Genomic DNA, 22,036 nt, shown 5'->3' with positions numbered 1-22,036 from the left:
TATCACAGCGCGGGTTGGGTGGGGGGCGGAGCGGGGGAGGGGGGGTGTTGGGGGGGGCTGTTTTAATTAATTTTAATTTTTTTTTTTGGTTAATTTCCTGGCTTTTGGTAAAATCTTTACAAACTCTGTCTCCCCCCCCCGCCCCCAAAAAAGGGGGGTGCCCCCCCCCCAAAAAAAAAAAAGTGATGGGACCTCCCCTCCCCCCAGGGGCTCTATGGCTTGTGCATGGGATGGGGGGGGCCGGGAGACCCCCGGAAGGGTGGGGGGGGGCGAGGGGGGGCCCCCCCGGCCCCATGGCCTCGCCCCCTCCCCAAATTATTTGAGGGGGGAGGGGTTGAAAAAATTAAGGGGGGGGGGGGGCAGGGAGCAGAGCGAGGGGGGTCCTCCCGCTTCCCCCCCTCCCGCCACAATGGGAAGCGGCGGGGGCGGCGACGTCACTTCCGGCGGCGCTCCGCCCCCTCCCGCCGCGGCCCCCCCTCGTCGGTTGATGACGTAGTGGTGGGCGGGGCCGCGGCGCGCGCAATCTCCGCGTGCTCCCGCGCGCTGGCCGCCAGGACGCGCAGCCAGGCGCGCATCTCCTCCTATTGGGGAGGGGGGCCCGGGGGGGGGTGTGGGGGGGTGAAAGCCGCGAGGAAATGAGAAAAAAAGCAATAGGAGAAAGGGAAAGTAAAAGCGGGGTTTAAAAATGGGGGGTGGGAGGGGAAAAAAGGGGGAAAAAAGAAAAAATAACCGAAAAAAAATGGGAAAAACAAGGGGGGAATGTATTTAAAAACGAAAAAAAAAAAAAAAAGCGAAAAATAGCAAAATAAAAGCAAAAAGACCAGCGAAATAACAACATCGAGAAAAACACGATAAAAAATGGAAGAAATGAAAAAAAAAAGTACAAAAAATCCCACAAAAAAAGTAAACAATCAAAAAAAAAAAAAACACAAAAAATAAAAATTATAAGAAAGGCAAAAATAACCACAGAAATATAAGAAAGGCAAAAATAACCGCAAAGCCATGAAAAAGCAAAAGAAAACACAAAATATGTAACTAAAATTCACCCCCCCCCATATCCCACCCTTAAAAAGAAATGAAGCCCCCGTAAATTGACCCAATTTGATCCCCCCCATAATGTACCTAAATCCCCCAAATTCCCCTAATTACCTCTTAAGCCCCAATGACCCCCTCAAATGCTAATTAAAGAAAAATAAAGGAAAAGACTCCAAACCCACATAATTATCACTTGAAATCCCAAATCCCAAATATATCCCTAACCTAAATAATAATTAAATCCCTAAATCAATTCATTAATAATTATTAAATCAGTAAAAATGAAAAAAAAAAAGTGAAGAGACCCCAAATCCCCAAAATTACCCTCCAAAATTACCCCCCCAAAACTGCCAGAAATAACAATAATAAAAAACAACAGTCTCCAAATCCCTCAAAAATTCCATCCAAACCCTCTCCAAACCCCACAGAAACCCTCAAACCACCAAAAATAATTATATATATTAAAAAAAAAAGACAGCCAAACCACTGTAATTACCCCACATATTACAAAGAAAGCCCCAACCCCCCAAAATAATTATAAATAACCAAATCAACAAAAACAACAAAGACTCGAAAACCACTGAAATTACTCCCCAATCCGAAAGAAACCCCCAAACCTCCAAAAATAATAATTATAAAAAACACAAATCAATTATAAACAGACTCTAAAAACACTGAAATTACCCCCCAAATCCCAAAGAAACCCCCAAACCTCCAAATATAGTTATAAAAAAAAATAAACCACAAATCTTTACAAACCACAAAGACTCCCAAACCACTGAAATTAGCCCCAAAATAACCCCCAAACCCCAAAGAACCTCCCAAAATTCCAACAAATAATAGTAATAAAAAAAGACAGCCAAAATTAGACCCAAAAGCCCCCAATTCCCCCAAATCCCCCCTAAACTCTCCCCCTATTCCAATCTGCCCAATCTGCAATGGAGCTCCCAAGCTGTCCAAAAATATCAATAAACGTCCCCCCAAACAACCCCAAAACCCCACAAAAAGACCCCAACCCCCCCAGTCTCACCATAACACCACCCAATCTCCCCCAAAACCCCCCAAATCTCCCCCCAAACCCCCCTCCCCAACTCCTCGGGCCTACCTCGTCCTTGGCCTGCAGCAGGAACTCGCTGCCGTCACCGGTCCTACGGGGGGCAACAGGGGGGGCTTCAACACCCACCCCCTATACACCCCCTGACCCCAAGACTCCCCTCGTTGCCCCCCCACACCCCGAAGCCCCCCCTGACGCCCACCGCAGCTTGAAGACGTTCTTCTTCTTCTTGTAGTCGGCAGCCACCTCGCTGATGGCCTGGTGAAGGCTGAGGGGGGGCTCGCCCCCATGGGTGCTGCCGCTCGCCGGGCCCTTGGCGTCCTTGTAGAAGGCCAGGTCGCCCTTGCTCAGCACGCAGTAGAGGTTCACCCAGGACCTGGGGGGGCAGAGGGGGGCTGTGGTGAGACCCCAGGGTTGGGGGAGGCTTTGGGGGGCAAGGGGAGGCCCAAGCCATTGATGGTTGGTCGAGTGGTGGGGGTCTTGGTTCATTGGTGCGCAACCAAGTTGCGGAGTTTTGTTGTTGGTGAGCACCCAAATTGCGGAGTTTTGTCATGGGTGGGCAACCAAATTGTGGAACTTCTCCCCCGTTGATGGGCAAGCAAATTGTGGAGTTTCATCATTGATGGGCACCCAAATCATGGAGCTTCGTTGTTGATGGGCATCCAAATTGTGGAATTTCATTCTTGATGGGCACCCAAACTGTGGAGCTCCTTCACCATTGATCAGCACCCAAATTATGGAGTTTCATCGTTGATGGGCAACCACATTGTGGAACCCTTCCACCATCGATGGGCACCAAAATTGTAGAGCTTCTCTATCGATGGACACCCAAATCCTGGAGCTTCTCCTCCATCGATGGCACTCAAATCGTGGAGCTCCATCATGGGTGGGCACCCCAATCATGAAGCTCCTCCACCATTGATGGGCACTCAAATCACAGAGCTCCTCCATCGATGGCCTCCCAAATCCTGGAGCTTCTCCACCATCAACAGGCCCCAAATCACAGCGCTCCCTCCCCAAAGATGGGCCCCCCAAATGATCGTGACACCTCCCCATTGGTGGTCCCCGAGTGCTGATGGATCCCCTCCACTGTCGGACCCCCAAACCGTTGAAACCCCCATCTTCCACGCCCAACCCCACCGACCTGTTGGACGCCTTCTTGTTGGGCCCGTCCAACTCGTGCTTGCGGAAGAGGAACCCCTCGTGCTGCACCGTGTGGCTGGGGGGCGGCGGAGGGGGGGCACTGCTCTGGGCAGGGGCCGACCTCGACCTCCGGGCCTCCCCCGGCCCCCCCTGGCCGGGCTCCTTGGGCCGGGGGCGCCGACGGGGTTTGGGGCGGTCGCGGGCACGGGGCCGGTCTGGTCGTGGGGTCCTCTCCGGTAGGGCCTCGACGCCGTTGGGGAGGCGGCCGGGGGACTCGCGGTCCCGGGGCTGGGGGACGCACACACACAGGGGTCAGGGGGAGACTCGGGGGGGGGTCATTGAGGCTGGGGGACGTGAGGATGGGCGGTGCTCACCAGTGCTGGGGAGGGGACGGTGGCTTCCTTCTCCTGGAGCTGCTCCACGATGTCAGCCAGGGTGGCTTTGCTGGTGGGGAGAGGGGACGGGGGGTGCTTGTCCCTGTCCCTGTCCCTGTCCCTGTCCCTGTCCCCATCCTGTCCCCATCCCTTCCCAATCCCCATCCCCATCCCAATGACATCCCATCCCAAACTGCATTCCAATCCCATCCCCATTCCCATCCCAATCTTCATGCTATCCCATCCCATCCCGTCCCGTCCCATCCCATCCCAAACTCCATCCCCATCCCCATCCCAAACTCCATCCCCATTCCCATCCTAATTTCCATCCCATCCCCATCCTATCCCATCCCGTCCCATCCCATCCCAAACTCCATCCCCATCCCCATCATTTCCATCCCATCCCCATCCCATCCCAATCTCCATCCCCACCTCCATCCCCATCCCAATCTCCATTCCCATCCCATCCCAATCCTATCCTAATCCCCATCCCCATCTCCATCCCCTTCCCCATCCCAATCCCATCCCATCCAGTCCCCAATCCCATCCCCACCCCAATCCCAATCCCACCCCAATCCCCATCCCACACCCACCCGTGCCGAGGCCCCTCCTGCTCGCTGGACTCCTGCCTCTCCATCCTCCGCTCCCTCCTCTCCCTCCGCCGCTCCAGCAGCCCCGTCTTCCCCTCCCCGACGTCCCCCCCGCCACCGTCACCCTTGGGTGGCACCGGCGCCTCGGTGGTGACGGCAGCGGGGGTGGCGGGGGGGGTGTCCCCGTCCCCATCCCCCTCCCGCACCCGGTCCAGCTTGGGCTGGAGCCTCTCGGGACGCAGCTCCTGCCGCACGTAGGCGACGCGGGGCTCCGGCCGGGCGCGGGGGGTTTCGGGGCGTTCATCCCCCCCGGGGCGCGAGGACGCTGGGGGTTCTCCCAAAAATTTGCGCCCCAAAAGCGGCGTGGCCGGCTGCTTGCTCTGCTCCGCTTTCAGCTTCTCCAGCTGTGGAGGGGAAGGGGGGTGAGACGGGGCATTTATGGGGGATCCCGATGCCTTGGGGGTCTCCTTGATTTGGGCTTCTCCATGCCCTCGGGGTCTCCATGCATTGAGGACCTCCACAATTTAGGATTCTCCATAATTTAGGATTCCCCATGATTTAGGATGCTCTATAATGTAGAATTCCCCATGATTTGGGATTCTCCATGCATTGAGGTTCTCCATAATTTAGGATTCCCCATAAGTTGGGGTTCTCCATAATTTGGGATTCCCCATGCTTTGGGGTTCTCCATGCATTGAGGTTCTCCATAATTTAGGATTCCCCATAAATTGGTGTTCACCGTAATTTAGGATTCTCCACAATTTAGGATTCCCCATGATTTGGGGTTTTCCATGATTTAGGATTCTCCATAATTTAGGATTCCCCATGAGTTGGGATTCTCCATAATTTAGGGTTCCCCATGACTTGGTGTTCACCATAATTTAGGATTCTCCACAATTTAGGATTCCCCATGATTTGGGGTTTTCCATGATTTAGGATTCTCCATAATTTAGGATTCCCCATGAGTTGGGATTCTCCATAATTTAGGGTTCCCCATGACTTGGTGTTCACCATAATTTAGGATTCTCCACAATTTAGGATTCCCCATGATTTGGGGTTTTCCATGATTTAGGATTCTCCATAATTTAGGATTCCCCATGATTGGGGGTTCTCCATAATTTAGGGTTCCCCACGACTTGGTGTTCACCATACATTGAATTCTCCATCATTTAGGCTTCCCTGTGATTTGGGGTTCTCCATAATTCAGGATTCCCCATAATTTCGGATTCCCCATAATTTCGGATTCCCCACACCTCGGTGTCCACCACGCGTTGAGGTTCTCCACGACTTAGGGTCCTCCTTCCTACGGGGTTCCCCAGGCGCCGCGTCGGCTCCCGGTGCCCCCGGGGGGCTGCCCCCCACCCCTGGGGATCCCGAGGCGGGGGTCCCGTACCGTGGTGAGGCGGCGCAGGGAGCTGAAGCGCTCCTCCCAGGCGGCGGCCGCCTTGCGGAAGGCTTCGTGGCGCCGGATCAGCTGCTCCACCTCGTCCACGCTGCTGCCCAGCTCCTGGCTCTTCAGCAGCGGCTCCTGCGCCGTCAGCCACGCGTCGGCCACCACCGCCTCCTGGGCGAACTGGTGGACCTCCAGCACTGCGGGACGGACAGACGGACGGGTGGGTGGGTGGACGGGAGGACGGGATGGACAGGCGCCCCCCGCTTCCCCGTCCCCCCAAGCCTCTGGGGATGGCCAAGCCTGTCCCGCGCTCACTTTGCTGCAACCACTCCCAGTGCTTGTCCCACTTCTCCGCCAGCTCCTTCTTCTTCGCCAGCAGCTTCTCCGCCAGGGCTTTGATCTGGAGGAAAAGGGAGGGGGGGACCCGACGTGAGCCGGGACCCCCCCGCCGATGCTGCCAATGCCCCGCAGCGCTCCCAGCACCTCGTCGGCCGCGGGGCTCTTGGCGAGGATGAGGGTCTTGCCCAGCTCCAGGCAGGCGGCGATGCTCTTGCTGCGGGCTTCCATCTCGCTCTTCAAGCCCTGGTGGAAGTTCATCAGCACCTCCACCGAGGAGACGTCCCTGCAGGGGCAGGGGGGGGACACGGGTTGCGGCACCAAGGCGGGGGGACACGTGGGGAGAGAGGTCGGGAGCTTGGAGGGGGCGTTGGGGTCTTCGGTGGCGTGGATGGGGCAGGACACGGGGCCTTGGGATGGGATGGGACACCGGTGACACCAATCCACGGGTGGGAGAGGACATGGGTGACACCAGTACTATGGACAAGACATGAGCCCTTGGGATGGGACATGGGTGACACGAGCACCGTGGATGGGACAGGACATGGGACCTTGGGATGGGACAGGACACAGGGCATTGGGATGGGCACGGATCCTCAGCTCCATGGAGGGGGACAAAATTTGGGTCCTTGGGACGGGGACAAATTGGGATGGGGACAAAATGTGGATGCTTGAGATGAGAACAAGTTGGGATGGGGACAAAATTTGGGTCCTTGGGATGGGGACAAATTGGGATGGGGACAAAATTTGGGCCACTGTGATGGGGACAAATTGGGATGGGGACCCAACTTGGGTCCTTGGGATGGGGACAACGCACAGCCCTGTGGTCGGACCAGACCAGGGCTCCTGGTGCCGATCCCTCTCCCGTGTCCCCGTCCCCACGGGGGGGCAAGGACCCCCCCCAAACCTGGGCTTCTCTCCGGCGCCGATCTGGCAGAGCACGCCGTCCATCCAGGACACCAGGTCGCGCACGGTGCCGGCGAAGCGGACGCGGTCGGCGGCGCTGGCCACGTGCAGCCGGCACTCCTCGCAGGCGCCCAGCAGCTCCTTCCAGGCGCTCAGCACCTCCTGCTCCCGGCTGGCGATGGCCTCGGCGTTGTCCCCGGCGTAGACGGTCCTCAGCTGCGCCGCCCCCTCCTGCAGCTGCCGGATTTGGCCCACCAGCACCTCCACGTCGTGCTCGAAGGCGCTCAGCGCCCGCTGCAAGGCTCCGGCCGAGGCTCGCGGCGCTTCCTTGGCCGCCAGCTCGGGGAGGCGCCGCCGCTTCTCCTCGATCTGCCCCAGCAGCTCCTTGCAGTCGCTGAAGAACTTGTGGAGCTCGTGGGAGGCGGCCAGGAGCTGCGCCCGCGTCTCCATCAGCTCCAGGAGGTCGGCCCAGGCCTCGTTGACGCCGTCCTTCCACTCGGCGATGGTGGCGGCGTCGGCGTGGCCGTAGTCGATCAGCTCGTCCACCATCTGGTTGACGGCCGAGATGCGCTCCTGCCCCACGCTGCCCGTCTCGCTGGCGAACTCCAGGAACTTCTCCTGCAGCAGCTGGGGACGGGACGGGACGGGACGGGGGTCAGGGAGGTGATGGGGACGGGGGACGGGACCGCGGCGTGGGGCTGGGGTTGCGGTGCGTGGAGCAGGGATGGCACCAGGAGCACCAGCGTGGGATGAGGACAGCCCCAGGACACCCGGGATGGAGCAGGAAGAACCCCAGGACCCCCAGGATGGGACAAGGACAGCCCCAGGTCCCCCAGCATGAGACAAGGACACCCCCAGCACCCCCAGTATGGAGGAGCAATGATACCCAGGACCCCCAGCACTGCCCAGGGACAACCCCAGGACTCCCAGTACAGGGCAGTGATGATGCCCAGGACCCTCAGTACGGCACAAGAACAACCCCAAGCCCCTCAGCATGGCACATAACCAACCCCAGGACCCCCAGCACGGAGCAGGAACAGTGCCAGGACCCCCAGGATGGGACAAGGACACCCCCAGCACCCCCAGCATGGAGGAGCAGCGATCCCTAGGACCCTCAGCGTGGAGCAGGGATAAATCCAGGACCCCCAGCACTGCACAAAGACAACCCCAGGACCCCCAGCACGGAGCAGGAGCGGCGCCAGGCCCCCCAGGATGGAACGAGGCCCCCCCCAGCCCCCTGTCCCCGCTCACCGTGACGTGCTCGTAGTCCTGCCCCAGCTCGGGCGAGCCGGCCACCACCTCCTTCTCGGCGATCCAGTGCTCCAGCTCGCCCACCTCGCGGCCGAGCTGGTAGAGCCAATACTGCTGCTCCAGCTTGCCCTTGCGCTCCTCCACCAGCTCCTTCAGAGACACGTACAGCCGGTCAACCTGCGACTGCCGCCGGCTCACCTGCTCGCTGGGCACGGACGGGGAGGGGGACGGGGTGGGGGGACGGGGGGGAAGGTTGAGGTGGGGGGGGACACAGAGCGCCCGGTGAGCACCCGGCCCCCCCCCGGCTGCAGGCTTTGCGGGGGGGTTGCGGTGGGTTTGGGGGGGTTTTGGGGGGGGGGGTTTGGGGGAGGGGGGGGGTTTGGGGGGGGTCCTGCGCCCACCTCTGGGGGTGCCCCAGCTCCAGCAGGGCTCGGCACTGGCGCGAGAGCTGGGCGATGCTCTCCTCGTAGTTCTCCACCGTCTGCTCCGTCTGCAGGTGCTTCTTCAGCAGCTGCAGGGTGCTCTGCTCATCCTTGGGCATGGACACGGGAGGGGGGGTGGAATTTAGCCCCGGGGAGGGGGTCTCCGACCCCAACCCCCCCCCCACCACCACGTTTTCCGCCGCCACCTTGCCCTTCTCCTCGCTCATCAGCAGCAGCTCCTGCTCGCCCAGCCACGACTCCACCTCGGCCACGTCGAAGTAGTACTGCTCCAGCTGGAAGGCGGCGTCCAGCGCCTGCTGCCGCCGCTCCGCCTGCTCCTGCAGCTCCCCCCAGGCCCCCCCCAGGCGCTCCAGCAGCCTCCGCACCCCCTCGGCCTCGGGGCTCTTGATGGAGGCCACGGCGGCCGCGCGCTCCAGCACCTCGTCCACGCGGGGACGGTGAACCTGGATCTCCCGGCGGAGGTTCTGGGGTGTGTGGGGGGGAAGAGGGTGAAGAAAAGGGGGAGGTGATGGGGTGGACCCCCCCTCAATGATGGTGGGACCCCCCCCCGGCCTCGCTGCTGGCCTCACCTGGTTCTTTTTGATGAGCTGCTGCACGCTCTGCAGGTTGCTGCCCAGGTCCTGCTGCGTGGCCAGGGGCAGGCGGTCCTGGACCCAGAGCTGGGGGGCGGCAGGGGATGGGACCGGCCCCTGTGCTGGCCCTGTACCGGTCCTGGTCCAGCCCCATCCCAATCCCATCCTATTCCCACCCCAATCCCATCCTAATCCCATCCTCTCCTCATCCCCGTTCCAATCCCAATCCAATCCCATCTCCATCCCAATCCCCATCCCAATCCCACTCCAATCCCATTCCCATCCTCACCCCAATCCCATCCCCATCCCAATCCCATTCCCCTCCTCATCCCAATCCCACCCCACCCCAATCCCAATCCTACCCCAATCCCATCCCATCCTCATCCCCATCCCCATCCCTATCCCTATCCCAATCCCATCTCCACCCCCACCCAATCCCAATCCCATTCTAATCCCAATCCCCTCCTCACCCCAATCCCACTCCATCCCACCCCAGTCCCACCCCAATCCCAGTCCCAATCCCATCTCCACCCCCACCCCAATCCCAATCCCATTCCAATCCCAATCCCCTCCTCACCCCAATCCCACTCCATCCCACCCCAATCCCAATCCCAATCCCATCTCTACCCCCACCCCAATCCCAATCCTAATCCCACCCCAATCCCATCCCCTCCATCCCATCCCCATCCCCATCCCTATCCCAATGCCATCCCCACCCCCACCCCAATCCCATCCCAATCCCATCCTCATCCCACCCCCACCCCAATCCCACCCCACCGTAATCCCAGTCACTCCCCAATCCCACCTCATCCCATCCCCATCCCACCCCAATCCCATCCCCAGTCCACTCCCACCCCAGTCGGAATCCCATCCCCATCCCCCTCCCTATCCCACCCCAATCCCAATCCCATTCCTCCCCAATCCCAATCCCAATCCCAATCCCAATCCCACCCTGTACTCACCACCTCGTCCTCCAGCTCGTGGCTGACCTGGTGCACCTCCTTGGCGGCCAGCAGGATCCTGCGGCGCTCCTTGAGGGGCTCGATCAGGCGGACGATGCGGGTGCCCACCGCGCTCTGCCGCTCGCCCACCGCCTCCGCGCCGGGGGCCTCGGGGGGCAGCGCGGCCGCCTGCGCCTGCAGCTCGCCCACCTCCTTGCACCACTCCTCCACCTGCGTCTCCATCGTCTGCGGGCGGCGGCGGGACCGTGGGCACCGGGGGACGCGCCGGCACCGCGGCACCGGCAGCTCCGGGCAGCCTTGGCCGTGACTCAGCACCTGGCCGGGCTGCAGCGGGGCTGGGAGGGGGCTGCGGGGGGTGCTGAGCTCGGCACAGGGGTGTTAAGCTCAGCGCAGGGGTGCTGAGCTGGGTGCAGGGGTGCTGACAGCCTGCTGCAAAGAGGCTGAGACCCTGCTGCAGTGGTGCTGAGCTGGGTGCAATGGTTCTGAGCTCCGTGCAGGGGTGCTGAGCTTGGTGCAGGGGTGTTAAGATTGGTGCAAGGGTGCTGAGACCCTGCTGCAGTGGTGCTGAGCTCAGTGCAATGGTGCTGAGCTTGGTGCAAGGGTGCTGAGACCCTATTGCAGTGGGGCTGAGACCCTGCTGCAATGGTGCTGAGCTCACTGCAGTGGTGCTGAGCTCGGTGCAGGGGTGTTAAGCTCAGCGCAGGGGTGCTGAGCTGGGTGCAGTGGTGCTGACAGCCTGCTGCAAAGAGGCTGAGACCCTACTGCAGTGGTGCTGAGCTGGGTGCAGGGGTGTTAAGATTGGTGCAAGGGTGCTGAGACCCTGCTGCAGTGGGGCTGAGACCCTGCTGCAATGGTGCTGAACTCATTGCAATGGTGCTGAGCTGGGTGCAGGGGTGCTGACAGCCTGCTGCAAAGAGGCTGAGACCCTACTGCAGTGGTGCTGAGCTCGGTGCAGGGGTGTTAAGATTGGTGCAAGGGTGCTGAGACCCTATTGCAACAGGGCTGAGACCCTGCTGCAGTGGTGCTGAGCTCAGTGCAATGGTGCTGAGCTTGGTGCAAGGGTGCTGAGACCCTGCTGCAATGGTGCTGAGCTCACTGCAGTGGTGCTGAGCTGGGTGCAGGGGTGCTGAGACCCTGCTGCAAAAATGCTGAGACCTCACTGCGATGGTGCTGAGACCCTATAGCAATGGGGCTGAGACCCTATAGCAATGGTGCTGAGACCCTATAGCAATGGGGCTGAGACCCTATAGCAATGGTGCCGAGACCCTGCTGCAGTGGTGCTGAGCTCCTCGTGCACGTGGTGCTGGGCCCCCATTGCAACCGGTGCTGAACCCCAGCTGCAACCCCCTCCAAGCCCCCAAACCCCCAAAACCCCTCCAACCCCCCAAATCCCCCAAACCCCGATGCAGTGACCCCAACCCCCCCTACACTCCCTTCAACACCCCCAGACCCCCCCCCCACACCCCAGTACCCCCCAAACCCCATTCCAAGCCCCCCAACCCTCCCCAAACCCCAATCCCATGACCCCAACCCCCCCCCCTTGACCCTAAATATCCCCCAAACCCTCCTTCGATGACCCCAAACCCCCTCCAACACCCCCAAACCACCAAAACCCCAATCCAATGACCCCAAATCCCCCTCCCTTGATCCCAAATATCCCACAACCCCCCCTCCAATGACCCCAACCCCCCCTACACCCCCTCCAACCCCAAAACCCTCACACAGAACCCCCCATACCCTCAAACACCCCCCAAAACCCCCCTCCAACGACCCCAAACCCCTCTCCAATGCCCCCAAACCCCAGCCCAATGACCCCAAATCCCCCCAAACTCCCCTCCCTTGACCCCAAATATCCCCTGAAACTCCTTCCAATGACCCCAAACCCCAATCCAATGACCCCAATACTCCCCCTACATCCCCTCCAATGACCCCAAACCCCATCCAATGACCCCCAGACCCCCCAAACCCCCAATCCAATGACCCCAAACCTTCCTCCACTGACCCTAAACCCCAATCCAGTGACCCCAAACCCCCGTCCAATGACCCCAATACCCCCAAACACCCCTCCAATAACCCCAAACCTCCTCCAATGACCCCAAACCCTCATCCAACCCCCCCAAATCCCCATTCAATGACTCCAACCCACCCTACAACACCCCCAAAGCCCCCAGACACCTCTCCAGTGACCCCAAATGCCCCTCCAACACCCCCAAACCCCCCTCCAATGACACCAACCCCCTCCAAAATGCCCTCCAGTGACCCCAAATGCCCCTTCAATGCCCCCAACCCCCCTCCAGTGACCCCAAATCCCCCCAAACCCCTCTCCAATGACCCCAACCCCCCAAAAACTCACTCCAGTGACCCCAAATGCCCCTCCAATGCCCCTAAACCCCCTCCAACGACTCCAACCGCCCCGCAAACCCCCCTCCAATGACCCCAAACCCCAATCCAATGACCCCAAACCCCAGCCCAATGACCCCAAATCCCCCCAAACTCCCCTCCCTTGACCCCAAATATCCCCTGAACCTCCTTCCAATGACCCGATACCCCCTCCAACAACCCCAAACCCCCCAAACCCCCCTCCAATGCCCCCAACCCCTCCTCCAATGACCCCAAGCCCCCCTTCAGTGACCCCAAATGCCCCTCCAATACCCCCAAGCTCCCCTCCAATGATCCCAACCCCCCCAAACCCCAATCCAATGACCCCAAACCCCAATCCAATGACCTCAAACCCCCCTCTAACGCCCCCACCCCCCCCTCCAATGCCCCCAAACCCCCTCCAATGACCCCAAACCCACCTCCAACCCCCCCAAACCCCCATCCAATGACCCCAAACCACCCTACAACCCCCCCAAACCCGTCTCCAATGACCCCAACACCCTCCTACATTCCCTCCAATGACCCCAACCCCCCCTCCAACGCCCCCCAACCCCCCCCAAACCCCCCTCCAACGCCCCCAAACCCCCTCCAACGCCCCCCAACCCCCCCAAACCCCCCTCCAACACCCCCAAACCCCCTCCAACGCCCCCCAACCCCCCCCAAACCCCCCTCCAACACCCCCCAACCCCCCCAAACCCCCCTCCAACACCCCCCAACCCCCCCCAAACCCCCTCCAACGCCCCCCAACCCCCCCAAACCCCCCTCCAACACCCCCAAACCCCCCCAAACCCCCCCCCAACACCCCCCAACCCCCCCAAACCCCCCTCCAATGCCCCCCAACCCCCCCCAAACCCTCCTCCGACGTCCCCAAACCCCCTCCAACGCCCCCCAACCCCCCCAAACCCCCCTCCAACACCCCCAAACCCCCTCCAACGCCCCCCAACCCCCCCCAAACCCCCTCCAACGCCCCCCAACCCCCCCAAACCCCCCTCCAACGCCCCCAAACCCCCTCCAACGCCCCCCAACCCCCCCCAAACCCCCCTCCAACGCCCCCAAACCCCCTCCAACGCCCCCCAACCCCCCCCAAACCCCCCTCCAACGCCCCCAAACCCCCTCCAACGCCCCCCAACCCCCCCAAACCCCCCTCCAACACCCCCAAACCCCCCTCCAACGCCCCCAAACCCCCCCAAACCCCCCCCCAACACCCCCCAACCCCCCCAAACCCCCCTCCAATGCCCCCCAACCCCCCCCAAACCCTCCTCCGACGTCCCCAAACCCCCTCCAACGCCCCCAAACCCCCTCCAACGCCCCCAAACCCCCTCCAATGCCCCCCAACGCCCCCCAAACCCCCCTCCAACACCCCCAAACCCCCCTCCAACGCCCCCCAAACCCCCTCCAAACCCCCCCCCACACACCCCCTTTCCCCCCCCCCCCCCCAACCCCTTTACCTGCAGCCTGCGGAGCTGGGTGCCGATGGCGGCGCTGGGCTGGGCCCCCCCGGCCGCCCGCAGCTGCTCCTCCAGGCGGGCCAGGCGCTGGTCGAGCTCGGCGTAGCCGCGCTGCAGCCGCTCGGCCGCCCCCGCCGCCCGCAGCCGCTGCCCCCGCGCCTGGGCCGCGCTCTCCAGCTCCTGCCAGCGCTGCCGCACCGCCGCCAGCTGCGGGGCCACGGCCCCCGCCAGGGCCGGCTTGGCCTGCAGGAGCTGCTGGCCTTCCTGGGGACCGGGGGGGGGGACAGGGGGACGCGGGTGGGGATGTGGGGACAGGGTGGGGATGGGGACAGGGGGACGGGGATGGGGATGTGGGGACAGGGTGGGGACAGGGGGACGGGGATGGAGACAGGGGGATGGGGATGGGGATGTGGGGACAGGGTGGGGATGGGGACAGGGGGATGAGGATGGGGACGTGGGGACAGGGTGGGGACAGGGGGACAGGGATGGGGACAGGGGGATGGGGATGGGGATGTGGGGACAGGGTGGGGACAGGGGGACGGGGATGGGGATGGGGGGACAGGGATGGGGACAGGGGGATGGGGATGTGGGGTGGTGGGGATGGGGACAGGGGGACAGGGATGGGGACAGGGGGATGAGGATGGGGACGTGGGGACAGGGTGGGGACAGGGGGACAGGGATGGGGACAGGGGGACGGGGATGGGGACAGGGGGATGGGGATGGGGATGTGGGGACAGGGTGGGGATGGGGACAGGGGGATGAGGATGGGGACAGGGGGATGGGGATGGGGACAGGGGGACGGGGATGGGGATGGGGGGACAGGGATGGGGACAGGGGGACGGGGATGGGGACAGGGGGATGGGGATGGGGACAGGGGGACGGGGATGGGGATGGGGGGACAGGGTGGGGACAGGGGGACGTGGGTGGGGACGTGGAAATGATATGGGGATGTGGGGATGTGGGGATGTGGATGGAGACATGCGGACATGGATGGGGACATGGGGACAGGGGGACATGGGTGGGGATGTGGGGAGGTGGGGAGATGGGGATGGGGACAGGGGGACAGGGATGGGGACAGGGGGACGGGGATGGGGACAGGGGGATGGGGATGGGGACGTGGGGATAGGGTGGGGACAAGGGGACATGGATGGGGACGTGGGGATGTGGGGATGTGGGGATGGGGATGTGGGGACAGGGGGACAAGGATGGGGACGGGGGATGTGGATGGGGACGTGGGGACAGGGGGATGTGGGGATGGGGATGTGGGGACGGGGGGATGGGGACAGGGGGACGTGGGTGGGGACATGGGGACAGGGGGATGCGGATGGGGATGTGGGGATGGGGACAGGGACGTGGGGACAAGGAAACATGGATGGGGACAGGGGGCCATGGATGGGGATGTGGGGACGTGGGGACGTAGGGATGGGGACGTGGGGACAGGGGGACAGGGATGGGGACATGGGGACATGGGGATATGGGGATGGGGATGTGGGGACATGAGGACGGGGGATATGGATGGGGACAGGAGGCACGGACAGGGACAAGGGGACAGGGGGATGTGGGGACATGGATGGGGACGGTGGGACATGGGGACAGGGTGGGGGACAGGGGGATGTGGGGACATGGGGACGGGAGGATGCGGGGTCATGGATGGGGACATGGGGTTGGGGGAATGTGGGGACACGGGGACGTGGGTGGGGACAGGGGGACGTGGGGATGGGGAGAGGAGGATGGGGGGACATGGATGTGGACGGGAGGGGACATGGGGACAGGGATGGGGGACGGGGAGGGGGTCAGGAGAATATGGGGGGGACAAGGGGACAGCGATGGGGGGACACGGGGAGGGGGGACAGGGATGGTGACAAGGGGACACGGGGACAGACACGGGGACAACACCGCTCAAGGACCTTGCCAAGCCGGGGGGGGGGGGCCCCAAAACCCACCCGGGACTTCCCTGTGTCCCCCCCACCCCCCCCAATGTCCCCCTGTGTGTGTGTGTGTCCCCCCCCACGGTGTCCCCAACGTGTCCCCCCCCCCCAAAATGTCCCCAGCTCACGAGCGGCTGCGGCGGCTGCGGCGATTTGGGGCCGGGTGCAGCCGTGCGAGAGGGGAGCGCGGGCGGGGGGGGGCGAGGGGGGGGGACGTGTGCGGGGGGGGGGGCGACATGGGACATGTGCGGGGGGGGGGGGCACGCGCACACACACGTGTGCCCGGAGGGGGGGTGGGGGGGGGGGGCCAAGGATGGGGACCCCCATTTGGGGGGGCGATAAGGGGGGGGGGCAATAAAAGGGGAGTAATAAGGGGGTAAAATAAAGGGGGGGGGGCGATCGGGGGGGGCAATAAAAGGGGGGCAATAAGGGGAGGGGGCAATAAAAGGGGTTAAATGCGATAAGGGGGCGCAATAAGGGGGGTGAAATAAAGGGGGGCAATAAGGGGGGCAATAAGGGGGGGGCAGTTTTGGAGTGACAGGTTGGGGGGGGTGCAGGTTTTGGGGGGTGCAATTTTTTTTGGGGGGGTACAGTTTGGGGGGTGCATTTTTTGGGGGTGCGTTTTTTTGGGGGGCAGTGGGAGGTGTTTAAATTTTTTTTGGGGGGGGGTACTTAGGTTTTGGGGTGACACCCAGGGAGATGCATTTTCCGGGGGGGGGTGCAGCTGGGGGGGGCACGCATGCAACAAGGGGGGGGTGCAAGAAAAGGGGGTGCAGCGAAGGGGGGGGGCGATCAGGATGGGGGCAGTGGGGGGGGTATTTTTTTTTGGGGGGGGGCTGCCATGAAGTGGGGCCTGCAGTGGCGGGGGGGGGGGGGGCAGCTGCTGAAGGATGCAGCGATGGGAAATGCTGGGGGGGGGCGTGGGGGGGGGGGCGTGCAGTGAGGGGAGGGTGGGATGGGGGGGGCAAAATGAGGGGGTGAAATGGGGGGGGTGAAATACAGGGGGTGTAACGGGGGGGTGAAATGGGGGGGTGCAGTGGGGGGGATGAAATGGGGGGGACTCAAAAGGGGGGGGGTGAAATTGGGGGGGGCCCAAAGTGGGGGGCTCAAAGGGGGAGAGGCGATGGGGGGGGGGCTCGGAGGGGGGTTGTGCAATCGGGGGGGGGGGTCGCAATGAGGGGGGGGCTCAACGAGGGGGGGGGGGGGGGCTCCAGGAGCGCCGCATCCCCCCCTCGCCCCCCCCCCCCCTCCGAAGCCCCCCGCCCCTTCACGCGGATGCAGCGGCGGCGGCGCAAGCTCCGGGGGAAGCTTGGATGGAGGGGGGGGGTTAGAAGCCCACCCCCCCACCCCCCCTCGGGACCCCCCCCCCCGGATTTTTGTACCTCCTCGATGCGCTGCAGCCACTCCCGGTTCTGCGCCAGCTCGGCCATAAACGCCTGGTGCTGGAGCCAGCGCTTATGGGGTCGCTGCTCCGGGGCCGGATCCTGCGCCATCGCCACCTTCTCCCCGACCCAACCGTCCAGCTGCGGAGAGCCTGGGGGGTCGCCGAGGGTCCCCCGAAATCGGGGAGCCCCCCCAACCCCCCCCCTCGGCTTTTCTTCCGGCCCTCTCCGTGCCCCCCCCCCCCAATCCCAATTGTCGGTACCTGCGCGGTTGCATGGGCGCGATGCCGCAGAGCCCTGCAGCAGCCGGGCGGAGCGCACGGGGCCGGATCCGGCACCGCGGCCAGCCTCCTGCCAACCCCCCCCACCCCCCCCCAAACCCCGAGGAAACCGTGGGGGGCCCGAAAAAAGGTGGGAGCCCCCCCCGCGGAGGGGTTGGGCACCCCGAAAATGGGGTAGGGCGTCCCGAAAATAGGGTCAGGCGAGCTGCGAGCGGGGCGCGGCGTGCCAAGAAGGGGATGGAGCCCGGCAGAAATTGGGGTGCAGCGCCCGAAAATAAGATGGAGCGCACCGAAATTAGGATGGAGCGCCCCAAAATAGGATGCAGCAGTCAAAATGTAAGACGCGGCGCCCAAAAATTAGGATGCCGCACCCCAAAAGTAGGATGCGGCACCCCAAAGACAGGATGAGGCACCCAAAAATAAGACGCAGGCCACCAAAATTAGGATGCAGCACCCCAAAAACAAGATGCAGCACTCAAAAAATAAGATGCGGTGCCCAAAAAATAGGATGCAGCACCCCAAAAATAGGATGCAGCCCATCAAAATGAGGATGAAGCACCCCAAAAATAGGATGTGGTCCCCCAAAATAGGATGCAGTCTTCCAAAAAGAGGAGGCAGCACCTGAAAATAGGATTTGGTCCCCCCCAAAATAGGATGCAGCACCCCAAAATAGGATTATGTTCCCCCCAAAATAGGATGAAGCACCCCAAAAACAAGATGCAGCAGTCAAAAAATAAGGTGCAGTGCCCAAAAAACTGGGTGAAGCACCCCAAAAATAGGATGCAGCCCATCAAAATGAGGATGAAGTACCCCAAAAATAGGATGTGGCCCCCCAAAATAGGATGCAGCCTTCCAAAAAGAGGAGGCAGCACCCGAAAATAGGATTTGGTCCCCCCCAAAATAGGATGCAGCACCCCAAAAGCAAGTTGCAGCTCTCAAAATATAAGACACAGCACCCCAAAAATAGGATGCAGTCCATCAAAATGAGGATGAAGCACCCCAAAAATAGGATGTGGCTCCCCCAAATAGGATGCAGTCTTCCAAAAAAAGGATACAGTACCCCAAAATAGGATTCAGTCCCCCCAAAAATAGGATGCAGCACCCCGAAACCAAGATGCTGCACTCAAAAAATAAGATGCAGCACCCCAAAAATAGGATACAGACCATCAAAAAATAGGAGGTAGCACCCCAAAGATGAGATGCAGCACCCAAAAAACAGGACGCAGCATCCCAGAAATAGGATGTGGCCCCTAAAAGTAGGGATTCAGCCCCACAAAATAAGATGCAGTACCAAAAAATAGGATGTGCCTCCCCAAAATAGGATACAGTACCCCAAAAAGAGGATGCAACCTGCTAAGATTAGGATGCAGCACCCACAAAATAGGATATAGCCCCCCAAATTGGATACGGCATCCCAAAATAGGATATAGAGCCCCAAAAGATCATACAGTCCCCCCAGAATAGGATGCAGCGCCCCCCAAATAACATGTAGCCCCACAAAAACAGCACATAGCCCCCCAAAATAAGATACAGATCCCAAAATAAGATGTAGCACCCCCAAAATAGCATTCAGCCCCCTAAAATGGGATACTTCCCCCCAAATTAGGATCCAGCCCCCTGAAATATCACACAGCCTCCCCCAAAACAGCAGCCCCCCACACGGGCCACCAGCCCCATGGCATGGGGAGGGGGACACATCCTGGTCCCCCTGTGCCCCCCCAAGCAGCCAGTGGGGACCGCCCCAGTGTGAATTTATTTTTGGGGAACCCCCAGCGTGGATTTTTTTTTTTTTTGGGGGGGGGGGTCTCGGCCCCTACCTCGTGGCAGTCCTGCAGGAACTGCTGCAGCTCCAGGTGGTCCTGCAGGCGCTGCATCCACTCCTGCGCCAGCTCGGCGTTGTGGTGGCTCCTGGGAGGGCCAGGGGGTGGGGGGGGGCTCGCATCAACCCCCCCCACCCCTCCTTTAAACCTCCAGACCCCCCTCAACCACAACACACCCCCCCCAGCTTCCGTCATTCCCCCAAAGTGCCGCTGTGACCCGAAGGGAAACTGAGGCACGGGGCAGTGGAGGCCCACCAGGACCCCATCAATGCACCCATCAATGGGGGGGGGTCGTTCATTGTCACCACGGGGGGTGGGGGGCGCCTACTTGGTGCGGAGGGAGTCCATGGCCTCCGCCACGCGAGCGCTGTAGAGGTTGCCCTGGCGCTGGAGGCTCTCGCCGGCCTGCAGGGCCAGCTGGACCTTGTGGAGGCCGAGCTCCATGGAGGTGGTGAAGTCCCGGTGCTTCTTGATGGCGTTGGCCACGGCCTCCACCGTGTCCGGGAGCTCGGCGTGGGCCAGCGTGGACTCCTGGGGGGGGGGGGGGGTAGGAGATGGCCTGGTGTCACCTGCAGGGCCGCTGCGGCCTCCCCGTGGAGGCCACCAAGCCCTTCTCCTCCCAGCCTTCCCCATGGAGGCCACCATGTCCATCTCCTCCCGGCCTTCCTCATGGAGGCCACCAAGCCCTTCTCCTCCCAGCCTTCCCCATGAAGGCCGCCACGTCCTTCTCCTTCCAGACTTCCCCAGTCCCCATCCTCCCGACGGAGGCCACCAAGCCCTTCTTCTCCTCTCAGCCTTCCCCAGTCTCCTTCCTCCCTGTGGAGGCCACCAAGCCCTCCTCCTTCCAGACCTCTCCACTCTCCATCCTCCCCATGGAGGCCACCAAACCCACCTTCTCCATCTCCTCCCAGCCTTCCCCGTGGAGGCCACCAAGCCCTTCCCCTCCCATCCTCTCCCCCACTTTGGGGCTGTGACGTCCCCGAGGAGGCGAGGCCAACCTGGTTGTACAGGCTGGCCTCGCACTGCTTGACGTCGCGGAGGAAGAGGTGGAAGACGTGCGCCTGCACCAGCACCTCCCGGCGAGCCTCCCAGCTCTGCAGCAGCTTCCCCCAGCCCGCGTCCAGCTTCTGCAGCCACTGCTGGAGCGAGAGGTAGGGGACCTCGGCCTCCTCCAGCGCCAGGAGGTCGCTGGCCGCCTGGATCTTGGTGTAGTCCTCCTCATAGCCGTTGATCTCCTCCTTGAGCGCCGCGTGTTGGTTCAGCAGCCTCTCCGCCTCAGCCAAGCTGCCCGGCACCTCCTCGTTGGCCACTGCCGCTTGGGTCTTCACCAACCACCCCAAGAAGTTGTCCAGGTCCTGGATGAACTGCTGCAAGCGCCCGGCAACGCTGAGCGAGTCCTCGCAGCCCTGCAGCGCCCGCTTCAGGGCCTCCCACTCCTCGCTGATCTCCTCGAAGGGCAGCAGGACCTCCATGGCCCGCCCCGGGTGGTCCGCGGCCAAGGCTTCGCCCTCGCGCTGCAGCTCCACCAGCCTGGGCTCCAGCACCACCAGTGCGGCCTCCATGGTGGAGAGGCGCCGCTGCAAGGCCAGCACGCCGCCCAGGTCGCCGCTGCCCGACTGCGTGGCCTCGATGGCTTTGCGCTTCTCCCGCACCTGTGCCTTCATCTCGGCGCACTCCAGCAGGTAGTTCTGGATCTTCAGCACCGAGCTGAGCTGCCCCTTCTTGTGCTCCACCAGCTCCACCACCCGGTTCCACCTGGGGATGGGGACAAGCAGGGGATGGAGCCCTGCAGAGGCTCTGCCTTCATGAGGAGGCCTGGCCTCAGCACGGCCAACCCTTGCGGTGGGCTCGGCGCATTGCGTTGGAGGGCGCGATCCCATGGGGACATCCCACCAGGCTGGGAGCACTGGTTGGTGGTTGGACCTGATGATCTAGGAGGTCTTCTCCAACCAAAATGAATTTATCACTGGGCATGGCCAACCCTTGTGATGAGCTTGGTGTGTTGCGTTGCAGAGTTGGACCCCATGGGGATGTCCCACCAAGCTGGGAGCACTGGTTGGGCTTGGCCATTGAGGTCTTCTACAATCTAAATCAATCTAGACTTGGCCATTGCCAACCTTGGGATGGGCTTGGTCATTGAGTTGGAGGGCAGGATCACATGGGGACGTCCTAACAAGCTGGGAGCACTGGTTGACAGTTGGGCTTGACTACTGGAGTCTTCTCCAACCAAAATCAATCCATCATTGTGCATCACTGACCATTGGGATGGATGTGGTGCACTGCACCAGAGAGCAGGACCCCATGGGGACATCCTACCAGGCTGGTAACACTGGTTGATGGTTGGACTTGGCCATTGGGGTCTTCTCCAACCAAAAGGAGTCTACCCGTGGCCATCACCAACCCTTGTGGTGGACTTGGTGCGTTGCATTGAAGAGCTGGACCCCATGGGGACATCTCAACAAGCTGGGAGCATTGGTTGATGGTTGGGCTTGACCACTGGGGTCTTCTCCAACCAAAATTAATCTACCCGTGGCCATCACTAACCCTTGTGGTGCGCTTGGCCCCATGCACCATCAAGCTGACCCCTCCCCACGCTGATACCTGCTGTTGAGGTGGTCCTGGCAGGCACGGACCTCCTCCGAGCTGGGGTGGCCTCCTTCCACCAGCTGCTGCACCACCTGGTTGACGTCCAGGATGCGGCCCATCACGCTGTTCATCTCCTGGTCCAGGCTCTCAAAC

The 22,036-nt window shown here is 61.8% G+C and overlaps 1 protein-coding gene across 2 annotated transcripts in view; it reads right to left on the bottom strand.

Moving 5' to 3' along the window:
• Positions 1-47: 47 nt before the first annotated feature.
• The window catches only part of SPTBN4 (spectrin beta, non-erythrocytic 4), a 29,574-nt gene continuing 7,585 nt past the window's right edge, over positions 48-22,036 (bottom strand). For both annotated transcript variants that reach the window (XM_084539744.1, XM_084539745.1), the window contains 21 exons: positions 21,899-22,036; positions 20,296-21,052; positions 19,626-19,828; positions 19,295-19,385; positions 17,197-17,337; positions 13,887-14,150; positions 10,060-10,284; positions 9,095-9,184; positions 8,711-8,989; positions 8,484-8,614; positions 8,083-8,287; positions 6,833-7,458; positions 6,073-6,211; positions 5,905-5,989; positions 5,590-5,786; positions 4,200-4,600; positions 3,607-3,676; positions 3,234-3,520; positions 2,292-2,465; positions 2,141-2,183; positions 48-581 (listed from right to left, as the gene is read on the bottom strand). In XM_084539744.1, the coding sequence (XP_084395870.1) occupies positions 435-581; positions 2,141-2,183; positions 2,292-2,465; positions 3,234-3,520; positions 3,607-3,676; positions 4,200-4,600; positions 5,590-5,786; positions 5,905-5,989; positions 6,073-6,211; positions 6,833-7,458; positions 8,083-8,287; positions 8,484-8,614; positions 8,711-8,989; positions 9,095-9,184; positions 10,060-10,284; positions 13,887-14,150; positions 17,197-17,337; positions 19,295-19,385; positions 19,626-19,828; positions 20,296-21,052; positions 21,899-22,036 (4,693 nt within the window). In that variant the 3' untranslated portion in view covers positions 48-434. The remainder of the gene's footprint in view (positions 582-2,140; positions 2,184-2,291; positions 2,466-3,233; positions 3,521-3,606; positions 3,677-4,199; positions 4,601-5,589; positions 5,787-5,904; positions 5,990-6,072; positions 6,212-6,832; positions 7,459-8,082; positions 8,288-8,483; positions 8,615-8,710; positions 8,990-9,094; positions 9,185-10,059; positions 10,285-13,886; positions 14,151-17,196; positions 17,338-19,294; positions 19,386-19,625; positions 19,829-20,295; positions 21,053-21,898) is intronic.

Source organism: Aythya ferina (assembly GCF_964211825.1).
Source record: "Aythya ferina genome assembly, contig: HAP1_SCAFFOLD_36, whole genome shotgun sequence".
Lineage (NCBI taxonomy): Eukaryota > Metazoa > Chordata > Aves > Anseriformes > Anatidae > Aythya > Aythya ferina.
This window is presented reverse-complemented; position numbering and strand designations above follow the sequence as displayed.